Below are 20,296 nucleotides of genomic sequence, written 5' to 3' on the forward strand. Positions count from 1 at the left end.
GTGTTCGAAAACTTTTCGTTGGTCACTTACGTCCAATCTTCCTCTTTTCCATATACTTTTCGTTTGAAAACGATGCACGGTCCCGTAAGGGATTAAACGCGAGAAACACTTGGACGATATTAGACTAACGAAGCGTCGTGAAAAATTCGATCAAATGAATAAGAAGAACTGATTAAACGAACAGGCTCGCTTCTTACAGCTGCACAGCAAAATTCAATTAAGGCCAGCAAGAAAGATCGTCGGATTTGTTAACGCAAATTGAAACGAAGGAGAAAAGCCAGAAAAACGGCTTATGCATAAAACATGAACGAATGAACGAAATAAGATTTCCATTTCTCGTACAGATGATTTTCAAGTACAAAGAAATTACCGTCGGGATGTTCCTCTTCCGCGCGGATGGTCAGCGTGTCATCGACAATTTCGATTTCTTAATTTTTATACCTGCCGACGGTTTCGTTTTCACCAAAATCTGCTTTGATAGATGAGAGACCATTTCCAGCTTATCCCCCAGTATGATTGGAAGGATATCCGTTTTCCATATTTCACACGAAATACAAACACATTCTTCAAAATAATGTTACACATCTGTACGAAGTGACTATCAACTTCCAAAATTTACCTGTATCAAACCCTAAAAGCTGCGATTCGTGCATCGAGATTTGCAAAATCGACCAAATACATTAAGCTCGCAATGGTATCAAAGTTGCAAAGAACAGAAACTGCTCTACGTCAACGTCGTTGCAATCCTTGCGTCTGCGTTTCATTTTTTCTTACTTATGATACTACAGTCCTTTTTTTTAATAATCTTCGAACTTACGATCTTGACCAAAATGTAACGCATAAATCCAGCGCTACAGTCGTGAACGTTCGACGCGATATTTATTCCACGAAGCATTCAGCGTTCAACAACTTTCGCGAACCTGTCAAAGTCCATACTCATTGTTGGATCATTAATAAAAATCGCGACACATCCATTACTAGCAGACGGTGAGCGATGCGCTGTGCAGCAGTCGATAGATCGTAACATTAATTTCCAACCGGCAACGAGTCGAAGTGGGGGTGATTTAAAAAGTTGAAGAGTCGGAGACTCGTGGCGACTGTAGACGCGACGGTTCGAATCGAAGATACTCGAGGAAAAAGGAGCGACCGAACAGAGGATTCGTTTCAACGTTCGATGGAACTTTAATAAGGAATTTATGTTGACGAACTAAACCGTAGATACTCGTAAAACGGTGGACGGACGAATTTTCGAAAATCCGCAACGAGATTATAACAATGAACGGCATCGCTCTGTTTTCCACCTTTGTTAGTTAAGTTAAATGGGCGATTGATTTTCAAACGGCTATCGAGCGCAATGTGTTATCTTAATGCCTAAATTCTACACAGCTTCCGCTATCGATTAACTTCATTAGCATTTAACCATAATGTATAATGTATAGAGTCGCAGTAAACAAGCCGGAGTTATTTACGTATTTACGCAGTCTAGCAAAAAGGCCATACGCGCTCGAATACTGGGTAATCGATAAATTTTCGTGTCACTGTCTCGATAAAATTTCCCATGGCAGATTACATTGGAATGCTCTGAAATGAAGCGAGGAGAGTGTTGAATCGTCATAATATTTGGGGACGGGATTTTTTATGTGAAAATTTATTTCCAGTGACTAAGCCTCGAAGATAAAGAGAAATTAGGGTGTGAAAAAAGGATGCATGGCCACTCAACATATTTATATCTTATTTATTCGGAAGATTACTCATCCTATCTCTTCCAGAAAAACCGGAAGAAATAAACGTGTGTGTATTGTGACTCGATAAACTGAATACATAAGAAAAAGTCGCCAAATAGAAAAATCCAATTTTATATAGATATATAAGAAACGAGTAAACACTATGTTGCCACGAATTGCTATATGTTTCCAAATATTGGTATTCTTATGCATTGTTAGGAGTAGCGAAAGATTTATAGGAGATATTTTGCCAGGAACCACGGTGTGATGGATGCTCGGTGGTTGACCTTAATCTCTTGAGCATCTCTGCTTGTTTCAGGCAGAGAAGAAAGTTGTTGGATCGTTATAGAAGAAGCAAACAGTAGTTAATAAAGTCGAAGCAAACGCTTCTGTCTTGTTGTAGCGCCGACAAAGTTCCCGTTGACGTTCAACGACAAGATTTTTTCTCCAACGTTCCTTTCTACTATGATTAATAACAGCGTTCAATAGCTCGAATGTAATTCTCAGATCGCGCTGACGAAATTGCATTCCTTTAATAGCTTCGATTAACCTTCGTCTACATGGAAATAGCACCGTGTAAAATTAGTGGCTGCCCTAGAAATTATTTATTATTTATTATTCAGGTATTACATATCTTTCCCCCTTGGTTCTAGCGATGGAAAACTTTTAATTGCGAGAGAAAGAATCTTTTTACCTCGTAATGAGTATCATTTCATGAATAACGAATGTTATCGTTCTATTTCGTTTGGATTCTGATCATTCATACTTGGAAATTTTTAATTAGAAAAATGGGGAGAGGGAATTTGATAGATCCGCGATTGATGGAACGTATTGAAAGTTGGTCTCATCCAACGTTACACGTTTACAATCGATAAGGATCGCTCGTGATTCAAGTGAAAGGCGTCCGTTGCATTATAAATATTCCGATACTCGGCCCCACTTCATCTTATCGGAACTTGAAGAACTATCGGAAAATTTATAATGAATACTCGAGCAGAGGGTTACCAAGATTGACCTGAACGAGTCGCTGTAATAAAGCCTCTCACCTACTTTAAAACCCGGACGTCTCTTTCCTAACGCAATCTTCAGGCAACAATAAATACGGAATTTCTCTTGGAAATTAATAAAAGAATATCCGTGGGAATCTTTCTCCCAGCCAGAAGAACAATTTCGCTCGCTCTCTCTCTCTCTCTCTCTTGAATACTTTCTCTAATTGAAAATTCAAATCGTTCCAAAATAATTCATCATCTGTTTTACGTTACTTCTACACTCGGTGTCATTTTCATACGACTAACAAATTTCTAATAAGAACGTAACGATACTGCAAAATTATCAAGGGGAAACTGTATAATAATTTAGCATAAACGATCTGATATATCGTTATCACACCCAATATATGAAACGTCGATGTTTGATGTACAACACCATAAAACTGAGGTTCAGATTTATTACGAACGCAGGTCGTACTATATTCTGGAATAAATAACTTGGCAGAGTCATAATCATACATCATATGGAAGTTTCATAAATCAAAAGGCATCAACCTCGATTACATTCTTAATGTAATACACATTTTTCCGTAAGAAACCATATTTCATACGGTTCTTACAATTTTACTACTCGGAGAGATCATTGCGTCTCTGCTCCGTATCACACAGGGCGGAAAATCATATTTAAAAAGAAAATAGAAAAAAAATGGATAACTTCGAGATTGCATTCGTCGATATATACTTCTATACCATCGTAATTACATTCAACTTCTTAAAATTTAGACTTGCGTCGCTATAATTTTCAACTCGTTAAATAACGAAAGGCATCTTTCAGCTACCTGGTTATGCTTTGAAATTTACTTTGCCAACCATAGCTCTGCGAAATTACTTTTGAGAAGCAGCAAACTCTCTTGATTCCACGCCCAACCGTTGAAAGGCGATAAAAATACCGAGTTTAGTCTGTAATCGGTTTGCCTGAAACACGTCCAATTCGAGCGCATCTCGTTCAGTACACGGCCGGTCATTCTTTAGGAACGTCGTACACGAGCAAAGGGATGCGGAACATATAGGATTGGAATCGGGTGAGTGGAGTAAATAAGCGACGCACGGAAAGGGGAACATCCGAAACGACGAATAAAAGGAAGCATGGGAACGTTTCTACAATTCCGTTACCGGAAGGCAAGGTAGACTGCGTAACGGCCAAATAAATAAAGTTAACTGCGCCTTCGACTATCGGTGGCAGTTCCAGGCCATTTCTAGTCGCCAGGAGCCGCATCGGTGAACGGTGAACGGTAAACAACGCCGAAACCGAAATCCTCTTCCCTAATCCAGTGGCATCGGCAGCGAAACGCTTGCCGCAGCATTAACACCGAAGTATCATATCGATGGACCCGTATCCGGTCGGTGGTTCAGTTACCACCGGCTCTGATTTACGTGACGACAGCACGTTGAACAGGGGGAAGTGGAGTGTCGACCGCCGACACACGTGACGGTGTTAAACGTTTTACACTCGTTCGTTAAGCGCGAAACCGCCGGGGCCAAGCCAAAAACGAAAATGGCGAACCGTAAATTTTCCTATTCCCGTATTATCCGACTCGTTATCATTTTAATGTCCAAAACGAAGACCGTGGAAGTTCGGCTATGCCAAATATCCCGGCAAGGTGACGAATTCATGAATATAAAGCAGTTGGCCCGTTCAATTTTATAACTGCCGTCTGCCAGCGGCGTACCGACGAATAGCGACGACAGACTTTATTATGTAATACGCCAGACTTAAAACTGATGTTCCCCGGTTAAACGATCATCCCGTTTCTTTATACCAACGACGAAACCATCGCATAGTCTCGAATAAACGTTAACGTCGCCGAGAGCGTAAAAGGTAGTTAACCTCGACTGCGTAGCCACTTCGTAATTTTACATTCTCCCACTGATATTTATCCTATCGTCTCTCATCAAATACGAACCAACGCGTTTTCTAACCTTAACAGCCTTCCTTAGGCCTTAACCAGCTGTGGAGCTTTCGTACTATCTTCTTTAAAGTGCATAAACGGATCGTGAAATCTAATAGATACCCTCTGCTCTTGAACGAACTTAATGCGACTATGAATAGTAAGAGAAGGGAAACTATATCATTGTGGAATCTGACATCGGTGGTATTGAATACGTGGAACCTGGCTCAGTGTCCAAAGACCTATGACATTCGATATTGATCGTAAAATTTACTGCGCGCATATTGTACAGATATATGGCCGAGACCTGCGTAAATATGCTAATAAAAGGACGACGTGCCGCTAATCGTAAATCAATATCGGCTATTTCAAACGTTCGACGCTTGGTGTTAACTCGCGAATCTCAGAGGAATAGGACGAAGTGTTGATGAAACAGCTGTGAAACCTCAGACACCGCTGAGACCATCAAGATCCACGGAAGTCTGCGGCGATCCTGGACACTCGGAGACTCCTAAAACACCTGATATCCCTGAAACGCCGAGATTCCTGAGACCACATGAATCTATGGCACCAGTGGTATTCCGAAACCGTTTAAAGTCATTTCCTCAGATCCCACGGGTCTCAGATCGTCTACATGCAACGTTTACTAATCTAACAACGAGGATAGAACAACGTATCTCGCTTTTGTTAGATCGTCTGCCGAGTTTCTTCAACTTGAAATCATATCCATATACGTCGTATATCGTATCGTATCTCGATACGTTGTTTGAAATTTATTATACCGAGTGTATATGTAATACAGTATTCTCCGCAGTATCAGGTATCATGTAAGATATATATCATATCTCTGAAGAAACGTGTTGAGTGTTATAACACAATGTACCGAGGATTTCGTTAAGCCAGATACATACAATGGTCAAGAACGATCTCTATTTTTGAGAAATCAAATTTCACGACCATCTGCGTTCTGACACTCAAACGGCATGCGTGTAATTTAACGAATTTGCAAATATCATGTACCTTGAACTTTATCGCCGCACTTTGCCCACAGCTTAACAGTCGAAACCCTGTCATAAATCTTGGAGTTTCTAACGACCAACCTAACGATTCCCGCGACACAGCTCGGACTCTCTCAAATATCTCACAGGCCTGTACGTTCGCCATAGGACTGCCATAACATTGTTATTAAAACGTGTAATGGAAGGAAAGATACCGAAAGAACGCAATTATTCCTCAGTAAAAACCAGTTATCTCTCTAAATCAACTGACACGTGGCGAAAGCAATTTTAAGTATCGTGACGACATTGCTGTCTCGGCGCACACTCATGCACATGCACATACAAACTGGGCGTAAATACATTGAAAAATCGCAATCAATCGTAATCAATCTGTCTTCTTCAATCGCACATCGCAAGAGCGAACACGATTGTTTCAATCCCTTGACCGAACGTGAACCCTTTCGTTCGATTCTATGAAACGCGGTGGAAATTTCCTCTTGAAGCAATTCGTTGCTTACACCTACAGTCACATGATACGAATTTGGAACAACGCGACAATTAATCGTGGCAATTTGTTTTCAGTTAAATCGATAATATAGTAATTTAACCAGACAGCAAACAGCTCCTTGTGTGTTCGAAAAATATTAAGAAATTAGTACAACATGGGAATTAGTATATTCCAACGAATGGATACGAAGAAAGGGAAGGCAAATAAAGGCATAGACGATAGCAAGCTTCATTACCCGACTATTCCACATATGGGAACACGTTCCAAAAGAGGAAGCGGCTGTACGTACATTTATTCGACGAATTCTATGTGCACATGGTAATTTCGTAAAAAAGGAACCCCGCAACGAGGAAATCTGGGCATTAATGGTCTCTCAAAAGTAAAACATATTCAGCGATAACAAGCTCATCAGCGAGCACGAAATATTTTCGTAATTATTGCTCTGTATTGTTTGCTGTGCTGTTGAAGTTTCTACCTTTCGATGTTCAAGTATCTTTTAAAAATGTAAATTTTGTTGTTAAAGACATTAATTTGAAATAATGAAGGTTGTAAATAACGCCAATATCGAAATTATTTTGTATTATTCTTTATAGAAATGTATAATTAAATATTGTACATTATCAATATTTTCGCAAGTTGAATCCATAAACTGCCTGAGCAAGCTTTTACTTCATAATGGCGTAGAATATGCAAGCGATATCTAAGATCTGCAAGCAGTAATTAATATCCCAGTCGGTGGAATCGGTCAGTAACCGAACCTATTCTCTTTTTATCGGACGACCGCGATCTACCAAAATTTCAGCTAACTTCAGGAAAATTGTCGAGGGAGCTGCAACTGGTATCAGTTTCTCGGGAGAATAACGAGGACAATTGGGCTCGCGGTGGAAATATCTGGCAAATTTTAATTACATTCCTTAGACCAATAGATCGTTTTCTCCGCGCCAGTCGACGAATATTACGGCCACTAATTGCACAATAACCAACCTCGGCTCTTGGCTCGATGCAACAACACAGCCACGCTCGTCGGTGGTTCGCGATATAATTTTCTCATCATTAATTATAAACGTCGGTCGCGCTAATGTGCGATACGCGTACAGAGACCTGTGATATTGTTAACGCGTTTCTTGCCGCAACGATTTTAATCCCGAGAGTGCGGATTAGTTGTGCGACAAATCGCACGCTTAAGTGACTCGGCAACTGGGCTTTACATTTTACGTCTACCAGCCGAGAGGACAACGGAACCGGAATGTATGAACTAGTTGTGTCGGAATTCGTGTAAAAAATACTAGAAAGCAAGAAAAAAAAAAGACGAAAGAATAAACGAGTCGGGAGATGGGGATAGAGGAAAGTAAACGGAATAATGAAAAATTACAGGTAGGGGAAAGATAAGGCTAAAAATATAACGCTGAGAAACAAGACTAAAGGAACGGGGGATGAGAGAAGAAAAAATCGAGACAAAAGAAAGCAAAGGAAAATGCACAGTAAGAAAGGAAAGAGGTCGGTAAGAAATACCGAATGAAATTAGTAGAAAAAGCAGATGGCTGGAGCAAGAAAAAAAAAAGAGCAGAAAAATGATTTACGCAGAGAAATGAACATGAGAAAAGAAGGGCATAAGAGAAATTGTATCGAATTAAAGATTTTCAGAGCAAACACTATGCTAATACATCATTAGTAAAGAAACACTGGATCTGGTTCTCTGAAAATGCAACACGGCAACGAGGCTAGTACAGAGACTGAGAGGAAAAGCGTGTCAATAAGACTACGCTATGCTTACCTTTCCGTAGTTAAATTATATGAAACTTTTGAATAATTAAGTTGAGGCTGCATCGTCGAAAAACGAATTCTACCTGCGCGCTTGCGCGATAAAGAAACTCTATGAAAGAGCCGTAAAAAGTGATCCGTGGGAAAATTCTTTAAATACAATTCTAACGTAACGTAACAATATACTCGCGCTATCTTTTACGATATACCGGCGTTTGCGTTAGCGTAATATATGGACAAATAAATGTTTATACGCGGAAAATGAATATTTGCCTCGCTGCACTCGTGCGAGACCAACAGAATTAAAGGAATTTATCGAATACGCCGACGACTAGTACGCAATTCGTTCATCTCGTCGAGAGTGTAGCATGAATAATTAGAATGAGCCGAGTAATTAATGCGAAGTGTACCTTTACTTTGGAAATCCGCCGGCGGTTTCCAGAAACGGAACGCGGTTTTCCACGGAACGCGATCTGTTTACTTGGGCGGGTGCAGTACGAGGAAAAATTATGCTTTGAGGAAAGTCTTCTTTAAAGGTGCAACCTGCGGCTCGGCTAGCTGCAATTAATAATAAAATAATAGGCATCTTTACCTCGATATACTTTTTAGTGCGATTTAATTGTCTGAAAACCCTGTGGAGCCGCAGGAACCTCGATCTCCTCGTGGAAGAATAATTGCATCAAGAGCTCTGTTAAAAGTCGTGTTCGCGTGCCAAACGAGTAATAATTGTTCTTCCAATGCAAGAAATTTTACGAATGAAATATAATGCACAAAGTATAATAGTCGCTACATTTATATTGGATTTTCTCGTTCATCCTTCCTTTCATAACGTAATTCACTTACATATGAATACATTTTCCAAAGAAGAGAAACTTAGAAGCAAGAGGATAGGAAGTTAATACATTTCGCATGATAAATCGAACACATGGCTACACAAAGGAGCAGAAAACTCTATATATATACTTATAAGAACTTGTTTTAAAGTTTAAGTATTCAAGATACTCGCATATTATTAAATTCAGCGAGGAATACCCTTTTATATTTTTTCGATTGCTACTCGAGTCAACGAACATAGAAGAGGATGTTTACTGAGCTTAATTAGATCTTTAAGTAAAATAGACGAATCTGACGAATAATCTGGCAAATCTGAGATGGCAAATCTATAAATTTAACTCGATGAATTTTTCGCAATAAGACAGCCATGAGGAAGATTGTTTTTCATCGGCAATAAGAAAGATACTTTTATTCAAAAAAGCAAACATTAGATTTTACGGAGGTTTTCGTGTTTCTATAATGTGAATATCATTTTGTACTTCTTCTCGGTATTTCGAACCCATTTAATTATAAAAGAAATGTTACAATCAGATCTAAATTTATATTTAATAGATATTATAAAACCTCGGATGTAGCATCTCTTCAAATAATATTTACTCTTTTTAAGGTAATTATGTCGATATAATTATGTATCTGCTGTCTATACCGATAACAAATACTATCTATACAATGAATTTAATTACTACAAATTATGTACATAGCCTACGGAATATTATCCAAAGCGCGATCGATAAAATATTTCTACGTTGTGTATGAACGAACCGATATCCTTGTAAATATAACTGTATACAACTTTACTAAGTTATTAATTAACTAAGTTGCTCTGTCAGTTATTATTTTATTACATTAATCAAAGATTTTCATTGCACTGATGAACGACCGATTTATTTTAAACGATAAATTAAATTCTTCTTTCCACATGAAGTATCAATCATATAATAATCCATGCAAACTTTTCGCGTAACGAATAAATGTACTTATTAAAAGGAACTGTATAATTTATCTTTAAAACGAATACGAATGGTTTGATACGATAATGAACCCCTAAAGCACGACGAAATACCACGCTTCATTTTGTTAATTTGCTCCAATGATATAGAAGCATTTTAAAGAATATCGTCGCTGAAATTTCCTTTGCCAATAATTCACAAAATGTTTTGCCATAACGTATTGCGCATGGCTCAAATCCCGCATTCATATTCGCGCACGGCGTCCTTTTCCATTATTCTCGAAATAATATATAATTTCGAGGATATTAATTCGAATTACCCGGCCAATATAGGGAAACTGAATAGGAAAGGAAGCTTAAATAATACAATTTGTAGTGTATGATGTAAATGCAATTATAATCAACCATCAGTCACGGAGTTTTGAATAGCTATTTGCACAACCTAGAAATGTACAACTTGATTGTTAATACAAGCTAGATTAAATGTACTCATAAATTAGAGAAAAATGGTCTTAGTGAAGAAATAAAAGTAAAGAATAGTAACACGTGCGATATAGACGACGACGATGTTTCAATGTATATAAATTACTTGTACCGCTTTCTAGTGGGTGCATTAATCATAAAATTATTAAACGAGGGCAACAGACTGTAAACGACAGCTATCGTAAATTTATTTTCCTTGCTCCTAATTCATTACAGAAGTACAAAACTCCTTATTCAATGTATCGGGTATATGCTACCAGCGCGTGACCGATTTGCCACGTTTTATTAATTCCAACGTTCGTACGTATCTTTCTTATTTTTTCCAGCACGTGCTAGACTCGACCGAAGCGCGAGTAATTTATTGCGTCGCCCTTACCAAATCGAGATTTTCAAGCTTCTAATATATTAACCGCGTTGAAAATTTTTTTCCATCTGCGTTATCAATTCTCCTATTTATCCCCTGTGAAATAATTAGAAATTTTCACTAACATCATATTACGATTACGTGCACGTTTCGCGGATATGCCTGTCAATTTTAAATATCGTTGCTCGAATTAATCACGGAAATCTACCTATCAGTATAGAAAGTACTCGCTTGAAAGAATTACCCCGATAATTTGAAAGTTAAACAATTTCGTGATAAATGTCCCTCGCTATTCGCTTTGTAATCTTTTAGTCGTTGTACGAGAAATTAGTTGCAGACGAGATTCACGTAGTTTTAGAAATCATGGGTTCTATCGCTGCTGATTCATAGGAGTAGTTTAATTTAAATCGACTCTCAGATTAAAAGCATCGCGCGCAATATCACGAGCTCGTTCTTCAGGGGCTCGTGCTAGGACGACTGTGTAAACTTATTAGGGAAATAGTGTCGCGAAACTATCGTTTGGTTCACAGCACGTAACCTATTCCGAGGTTTATTAATTCTCTTTCCTCCTTTCTTCGTTCGTCGACGAGGCTCGAGCCGTTCACAATGGAAGTGAATCGTTTGTTACAATCCGACCTGTTTTTGTTTTTCGTAAACGCGACCGGCCAGAGATCGTGACTTTGTTGCGCACAAGTGGAGCCTGTACGATTGAAATATGCACACGACGTGCCACGCGTACATCGTACAGTAGAAAAACAAAATCTCCGCAATATGCACGGCACGTTTCTCACGCCGAATATATCAACTGTGCTGATTTATGGTGTTTTTACTTGTCGTCGAATTAGGGCGAAAAACAAGGAAGATTCACAGGAAAGCACGTCTGACATGTCGCGATCTTAGTTCGTTCTTGCGTAAAGGGGATAAGTTTTTACGTAATTCTCCCGCAAAGACCGTGTCGTTCTTTCGAGGGAATTGAATTAAACGAGACATATGTAAACAAGGAGAGAAATTCGGAAGATAAGATATGTTGCTAATTCGACTCCTGTTAACCTGTCATCCATTTCGCTCTAGATACGTACCGTCATGTGCGGAGAAAACCTCCCCTGAATCCCATAAATATTAATCAAATATTCTCAAGTGTGACTTACAGAATCTCATTCGCCGACGAAGGTTTAACAATTCTCTTCTATTAATCATACGAGAGATTAAAATTAAAAATACTTATAGAAGTGGCCGGGTTAACTATACAATCCACGCTTCTTCTAATCAACCTTAAAACGTCTTCAGATACGCATTGAATTAACTTCGAATCCTATAATTCGACAAGATAAATGTTTCGCCTAAACTTTATATTAATTACCTTCGTGAATAAAACGATCTACCCTTAATCTTCTCGACCCTATACTAAAACGAATCGCCTATCACGGGTATCATTAAGAATGATAAATCATGCAAAGATCCTGCGTATCGCAAACACATAGTTCCACACGAAACAACAAAACAAATGTAATTATCAGCGCACAAGCAGCACGTGGACAGGGCTGAAAGAAGCGATCTCGGTCAGTTGATGTAATTTTAATTCCGACCACTCATTATTCATTTGCTCCAGCAACGTTCGATTAATTATTATCCTGATAAACGTCACGCAACGTGCGTTCCCTCGATAAATCGTTATTCCAGTGATGCACGTAACCGATGAAACGTGCAATTGATCGCACGTACATCGCCACACAGGGTAATTAACTGAGAGAAACACTTTTTTCGGCGATAATGGGAATAATCGGGCGTTGGAACGCGCGCGCGATAAACCGTATGCAAACGGTCGATCGTCGTTACCGCGTTAATGCTGGATTTAATACAAAATAACGCGAGACGTTAATGCAAACCCTAGGATTTTCTCGTGTAAAACAGCGGATTTTATTCGAGCCTGTACAACGAGTTTTAACCGGCTAACGCTTTTGAACGGTTTTGGAACGGGTACTCCAAGAGATGCGAAACGGTCGGTACGGACGTTTCCAGCTAACGTTATGGATTGCGAACCTCGCTGCATGAATATTGATGGGCGAACTTCGATGGGCCGAATTTTCCAGCGTAAAGATCGAGCAAACTTTGAAACACGAGTGCATCGAGACCGTAGTTTTCAAACGTAAACCGTGCGAAATGTAAGCTCCGAGGTGTAAAGGTGAAAACAAGACCAATAGAGCGAGAAAGCAAATTTCGCGATCCGCTTTTCAAGACAAGCGATGAATGGATTCGATTACAAAGCGAAATTTATCAAGTATAACAATGCCGTAATTATTTACAGATCCGATTTACAGAGTTTATACTGCACTTTCTCTTTTATTCGTCCGTAGTCGTTCGAATAATTATGAATGGGATTGAAAATACCAAGCATACTTCGTCATCGAAGATATAATTCGTCACTTAACGAGGATGCTTAATTACTGGGAAAAGTCCTGAATCATCTTTGCGTGTTCAGAACAGAATGAAAAGTATTTTGTTTCAAGACAAAGTGACGCGAAGGAAGAGCGTAATGTGACGTGCTGTCGCTTCCAACGAAAATCATGCGATCTCGTGTAATACGGACTGCCACAGACTTTCCGCACATTTGCTATTAGCCACGACAGGCACAAATTAAGCGGTCACGTCTCTGATAAGGAGGATTTCTCATGAAATCCTCCCTTTTTTGTGAAATATGTCCGACGTGATTACGTATCACAAGTTCTTACTGAAACTCTATCCAAAGAGCTTGAAATTAAATACCCTTGGTAAATTCTGAGTAAAGAATCAATTTTTTTTATTAGAAAGTGAAAAAAAGCTTTAAAAAATATTTTATCGTTAGGGTCTGTTGGCTTAAATTTTTAAGATGGAATTTCGAATGAAAGTTCTGGATTAAATTACGTTACTATATCGCGTTAAGCTACCAGATAAACAGTATAAACATAGATTATGATAGAGATAACAACGAAAATTACACGAAAATCAACGCCACGTGATACATTTTAAGCTTGTTCCTCCGTGCTTCAGTTGTTGTCCAATTTGCGATAATAATTCAAATAAAATACACTGTAAACGATATAGAATCGACTAAACGGTAAATCCAATCTCAGTTTGTATGAATGTCGATTGCATGATTCAATTGGTATTTTGAGAAAGAGACATACGCGATACAAAGTATTCCTTGGTTAGGAATAACCTACATTCATCGAGTAATTAACAAATTATATTAGTACGATATTATCCTTTCTTCGTTGTTGGTTACGCTTGTGCTCGGGAACATATTTGAGAAAAACTTTTAATGCCTCATGCATTTCCCCATAAAATAGCTGAACTAATTCTCTTATCACCATCTCTTTTACTTTACCTTCGAGTAAGGAGTATGGTAGCTTCTTGAGTACTTTTTCACGTCTCGATCATTCTCTTTTAGTTTCAATTTCTACTTGAACGATCCTCTAAAATAGGATTAGATAAATCAAAAGTGAAAGCGTTTCTTACACAAATAAGTTTGAAATGGGCAATGCAATTCTATATTCTATATTCTAAAACTGGAATATAGTTTTAGTTTGTAGCTTTTATAGAGAACGGTTACGTAAATCATGCGAAAAGAGGATTTTCTACAAACTATTTCTACATTATCGAATTCGATTCACCTTTCCTATTACAAGAAAGACTTACATTCATACGATAATAAGACCGACTTTCGGCCGGCGTTGGAAAGTGCTTGAAATCCCGAAGGACCTAGCCGGAAAGTTTAAGCAGGACAAATGAATGTTACTACAGACAGAGGAAGACGGGACAGGGGAAGCGTAGGTACGAAAAAGAAAAAGTAGCTCTTTCGAGAAATGGAAAGATAGGTTACATCTACTAATAAGTAGAAAACTTGGAACACCGTAAAACTGTTTCGGATTCTACCTCTTTCTGTTACTTTCGCTTTCTATATCGAGAAAATATTTAACACGTAACATCGAAACCAAATTGTCGTATTAAAAGAACATTTTCATACGAATACATTAAAAATACAGTTAAAGATGTTTTGTTGCGAGCTATAGATATAAAAAAAACTCGTTTTTTATAGCACACTACCTGAATCACAAAAGCTCGGATTATTCACGAAGAATAATAAGCAACTCTATGGGCAATATTGAAGTTTTCGAATCCTGAAGGATTGCACGAGAACTTTTTCCAATTCTGTTTATTTACGTACTAAAAGGACAAGGGGCAACAAAATCCAAAGCTTTGAAGAGGAAAAAGCAATGTAAAATTACAAAACGAAATAAGAAGAAAAAGAAAGGGCAAAGAAGGAGAGAAAAGATGCAAAAGGGAGTCGCAGGAGACCTTGCAGGGGTGTTATTCCGATAAATCCTTTTCTCAAACAAAAGAAAAACGCACGTACTTCTGTAGCTTTCTCAATCGATCTTTTAAGATTTTCATAATACAAAAAGTTTCTTTAACTTTCTACGTTCCCTCGCGAACGACACTTAACGAGGTAGATTAGGCATAAACGTACTACGCGTTTCCATTTTGGTGAAACTTTTCAATTATTCGATGAAGGGAAATCGCGTTATGAGTGTTGGAGGAACGTTCGACAGTGGTGATATTAGTAAATTTGCCAAAACATAGGGAAATGTAGTTTAGTCGGTTGTTAGAAACTGTTGCGTGAAAAGCTCGAGATCGATTGAGCAGCGTTTCCTTCTGAAACACACGGAACTTGGTTACATCAACAGGATAATAAACAACTCTTCAACTGCGGCAGTAGCGGTTTCCGAAAACGAGCAGGACTGCCATTGAAAGTTTAACTAAGTTCTATGTACATCGTCGAGGAAATAGAAGAGGATTTCCTGAGAGACCGAGCGACATCCCGTACATCGGGAAGCCAATATCAGGAAATGCCACGTGTCTCATAATTCTTAAAATAACGTTTGATTTCTCAGAAACAAGCAAACTTGATGGGATTGATCGGCACGGTTTTCCGTGTTTCTCGTATGTATATGAAAAATATCAATGTCTGTACGTAAAGATTCGCAAGGCATGGGCTTCGAGATTCAACAGAATACGATGAAAATCAATCTGAAATTAATAGAATGTAAAATATTTGCTGCGTCTTCTCTCCTCCCTTCCCCCTTTTCAAAAAGAGGTTTAATCGTCGATAATATCTTTTGGCTTCTTAAAATGCGGAGCTGTTTCTTCTTTTGTTCATATCGAAGTGGAAAAATCGAGCTTCTCGTCAAGCGTTTATAAAGCAAGCATCCTATTGGCCATGCAATTGAAAACAATGGATCTCGACTCGATTTCAGCCGTTGAATGGCTCTCGACGAACGATGCTCAGAAATCAGCTGTTAATTTAAAACGGGAAGGGAACCCGCGACGATCTCGCGTGTGTCACGTGCAAAGGACTCGGAGTGGACGCTCGTAAAAACATCCTGAGGGATTTTCGCAAAAACAGAAAGAAAAAGGATACTTTGATCGGTAGGTTGATCGATTCACCGTCCAATGTCGTCCACATCGTACGAAAGACTTTACCGGGGTAAAAGCCTGAGAACTGCTGATCTAGAGAGAATGGTAGAGGGCCCTAAGGACTAGGAAAAAGTATCAGTAAAAGAAGGATTCCAGTCGTAAAACACAAGAGGATAAGGAGGGGACAAAAGGAATGATCACATATTATGTCTAAATGTATATACATACGAAGATGTATATATAGATATATATGTATCTTTGCCTTTACATACACCGCGACTTACTTCTTACTCTTTGCTCGAACTAGATAAATACGCATACAGACTTAATTTCTAAATTACTAAGTTAATTATGAAAACGTCTACATCTGGTATTTATATAGTTTACGTAGAATACCGGTGTGGCAAATCTTTTAATAGATGACGTAAATTTATAATTCACTAATTCCATGAGATACTAGTAAACACACTTTGCAATTGAAAATTGACAAGTAATTCGTATAAATTCGAGTGCAAATACTTACGAGCAATACTAGTATATGTGCGTAAATAAACGTAAATATATGTAAGAGATTTTTGACAGCGTTGATCTCTTGGACGCCCTAATGAATGTTCTACACAGATACTAAACGCGACTAACTAGCTTCGCTAATTAAACCGGGATAGGAATATTAGGAATATTCGAATTAGACCACGGTGTATCGTTATGCAAATTTTCTAAGCTAGTCTACCCCGGTAAGGCGAACCACGAATTCACTGTGGAGTTTGTCCACGCGTAGGAAGCTCGATTACGTCGCCCAGATAATAAGGAAGTCTGTAACCGATGTTGGGAGAAAGCTGGAAATCCCGATAGAGTTTGTTGGGAAGTTTCATCGAGCCAACTCGGTCTCGCCAGCGAGAACGCGCATTTTGGATGGAACGCGTAGTGGAAAGTAGACGTACGCGTAAAGGGAGAACCGAATGCAAATTGGATTATGCGAGGCGAAATAAATGCAGCGACGTGCGAATACATGTCGAACAGGAGAATTTAGTGCGACGGAACGTGTATTATGCTCCCGTCGTGCTCGACTTTTACTACGAATTATTTGTGTCCGTGCATGCTGGTTCACAAAAGAATTTGCAATCAGCAGATCGCGCGAAACGAATGAAAATTCAAATCCTAAATATTTAAATGAAATTTCGCGTGATATAAATAGAACTACACAAAACTACGTGTTAGGGTATAATCTAAGATAGAAATAACGCATGTTGGTCCGCGAAAGAATTTGCAATCAGCAGTCGCGCGAAACGAATGAAAATTCAAATTCTAAATATGTAAACGAAATTTCGCATGATATAAATAGAACTACACAAAACTACTTGTTAGGGTATAATCTAAGATAGAAATAATTTGTAGCTGTTTCTCGCTACGAAGAAACTATTTTACTTAAAGGGGCGCTATTTAAATTTCGCCGCTCGTAAATGGAAAGTAACAACCGAGAGATAAGAAAGATAATGGAAATAAAAAGGAAATAAATTTGAAAATAAAGAGCGACGCGAGAAAAGAGTCTGCGTTACACAACGTAACGCTAGCACCGGGAGACTGAAAGAATTTTAATTATGAACATTTTATAAACGCGAATTTGAAGAATGTTCGAGATGAAATGCAACTCCTAATCACGCTTACGTAACACGCAATAACGCAAGAATCGCCTCTGGCGAGGCAGGAAGGGAGCTGCAAAGTTTGTCAGCTAATTACTGTCGTCGCAGACGCTGCATTTTAGAACGCAATAGTGATAAACGTAATTAAAGGGAACGTTCATAAAGGTTCGATAATTTCATAGCGTCACGGACAAACAGATTTCGAGCTGCCCTTCTTAATTATTATCCCGGCTCGATTTATCTCACTCCTCTTCAGCCATCGTGCCTTCTACATTTCTCATTTCCGGGAAGGTTGTTTGAAATTGCATCCGAGTAATTATGAAGTGAAACAAGCCGAGATCACCTGTACACCTACAATTTGTTACTTGTCCGTGCAATCCGGACGATTCTAAATTGACCAACTCTTGGCCGATCTCGTTCTCAAACAGTCGTACCGCTACCCTCTGGTTCTACTCGAATATTCAAATAGTTCCTCTTGTTTGTATTCCTTGTAATTAGTTCCAGTCGAACTATACTTGGACCGTTCGCCTTTTGCACTGGCGTTCAAATTCGTAATAAATGGTCGCGACACGCGGCAAACTAATACAAACGCGACCTATAGAATTTCTAGATCTGGAAATATTCGAAGTAACGTGATGAGCTAACAGGATGCTTTCTGTTTCTAAACGAACAAACAGATTCTGGTCGTAATATTATCGTCGGTCTATGAGGCGGAGGACGGTGCACGGCGATTCGATGAAAGGCGTCGAACAGGTGAATTCGACGGAATGAGGTACAATCGGAAAAAGAAGGAAACTACATGAAATAACGTTGATAAGCCAGCGGCAGATGTGGATATTGGTACTTCCCTCCGATCTCCTCGACTACAAGATGCCTGTTTACATCGAAGCGGCAATAAGACACGCTTGAATGCACCGTTGAAGCCTCTCGAGATTCCACAAGGAACGCTGTTAGAGAAATTTCTCTCAGAAATTTGCGTCTTTGACACTTATTTCGTGCAACGAGTGAATATACGACGAATAAGAGAAAGGGGGAAAATAAAAAACGAAAGGGCGAAAGTGGCCCCTCGTGAAAAACATAGCGAAAAGGAAGAGCTGAGATTAAACGATTAAGTTGATATTTAGTACTTCGTTACGCGTAACATTATGGAACGAGCGAATTAAATGAGACCGGCTCACGCGTTCTTTTCCTTAAAATTTCACGAACCCCTCACGATTTAACGAGTTCTTGATGCTACTTGATGATTCGCGTCCGTTGAGAGAAAGACAATGCCGTGCCGGGTAAAGAATGGAAGAGCGAAACTTCGTAATTCTCGAGGATAACCTGTGGAAGCTCTGAATCTTTTGGAAAACACGACTGTGAAAAATCCCGTTTTCAATGCTACTGTTATCAAGGTTACTATACGGAAGGAAAGCTAATAAAAGCAAATGAATAACGGAGAAAGTGAAACGAATCTGAAATATACTACTGAAATACGTTTACTCATCCCTTTGATAAATACCGCGTTGAATGGAAGTTTGCCTGCATGTTTTATCGCGCTTTGATAGAAATCGATGCTATATTTCAATTACATTTCGCGTAAAATATTTCGACGGGTATCGAATAAATTTCGATTCGGGGATTCCATCGCATTTAATTACAAGATAACTGGTGCGAAGATAGGTAAAAAATTAAATAGGGAAAAATATTCCCCGAACTACACGTTACAGGGGCATATAAATCCTTCTCTCGTGAAAACAAAGGACGGTAATTTATCATAGAATAATACACGTTAATAATACGATGATGGGAAATGCTGCAGTGCGTATTATAGATGCATTTGCAGCTTCAAAAGGTTAACTCTTATTGGATAAACTGCTGTCGAGACAAATAAATCTCGTACGTTGGTGATTCAATGTATCGACAATGCTAAACATTGTCTTCGAAATATGCTTCGCAACAAATACGATCGAACAATTTCCGTAGCGGGAATTAAAAGATGTTTAACGCGGAAAGATTTTTCGCGAGAAACGTTTCGTCGGAAGATTGAAAATTTCAACAAAAATAAAATACATCAACTGCGTGGTAATATAGGTAGCAAGGTAACACGTGCACCACGAAATATCCTTCTCCGTTAAGAACAGTATGGGCGGGCTGGTGATTCATTTCTCTGTGAGCTGAACGAATTGCAGAATGATACAGAATGCCGGGAAATCGAGTCAGTGGGTTACATAATAAGCAAATCTGGAATCAGGGACGTTCTCTCGAACTCTTGCCTCGGTGATGGAACTAGCAACTCTCCAGAGAGAAACATTTTCTCGGCGTTCTGCATTCTTCGTTCGGGATTGAGAGCAAGAGAGGCATAGGGGAAATAAACGAAAAGAGGTAGGTTCCTCAAGTAGGGAACGGAAGAAGAGAAACACGGAAGGTAAAACGACTACGGCGATGAACGGAAGACGCAATGAAAGAAAGAGAGGTATAAAAAGATAGAAAAAGAGAACTCACCCTTGCCAGAGCGACGGCTGGAAAGCTGTCCCATGCGAGTTGCGCTTCCTCGCCCGTGTTTCCATGACGTTGACCCGAGAGGATCCTCGCAGCCGTAAGAGTGCTCATCCCCATCCCGTCGCCGACGAAGAGAACGACGCCCCGCGCCACACCACCCGG

General features: G+C 39.1%; 1 protein-coding gene across 1 annotated transcript in view; it reads right to left on the reverse strand.

Moving 5' to 3' along the window:
- LOC100747027 (alkaline phosphatase, tissue-nonspecific isozyme-like) overlaps positions 1–20,296 on the reverse strand; it is a 188,662-nt gene that overhangs the window by 135,766 nt on the left and 32,600 nt on the right. The window contains exon 3 of the mRNA XM_024371415.2: positions 20,138–20,296. This exon is cut by the window's right edge and continues 1 nt beyond it. Coding sequence (XP_024227183.2) covers positions 20,138–20,296 — 159 coding nt within the window. The remainder of the gene's footprint in view (positions 1–20,137) is intronic.

This window comes from Bombus impatiens, unplaced genomic scaffold (assembly GCF_000188095.3).
Source record: "Bombus impatiens unplaced genomic scaffold, BIMP_2.2 scf_1293, whole genome shotgun sequence".
Classification (NCBI taxonomy): Eukaryota; Metazoa; Arthropoda; class Insecta; order Hymenoptera; family Apidae; genus Bombus; species Bombus impatiens.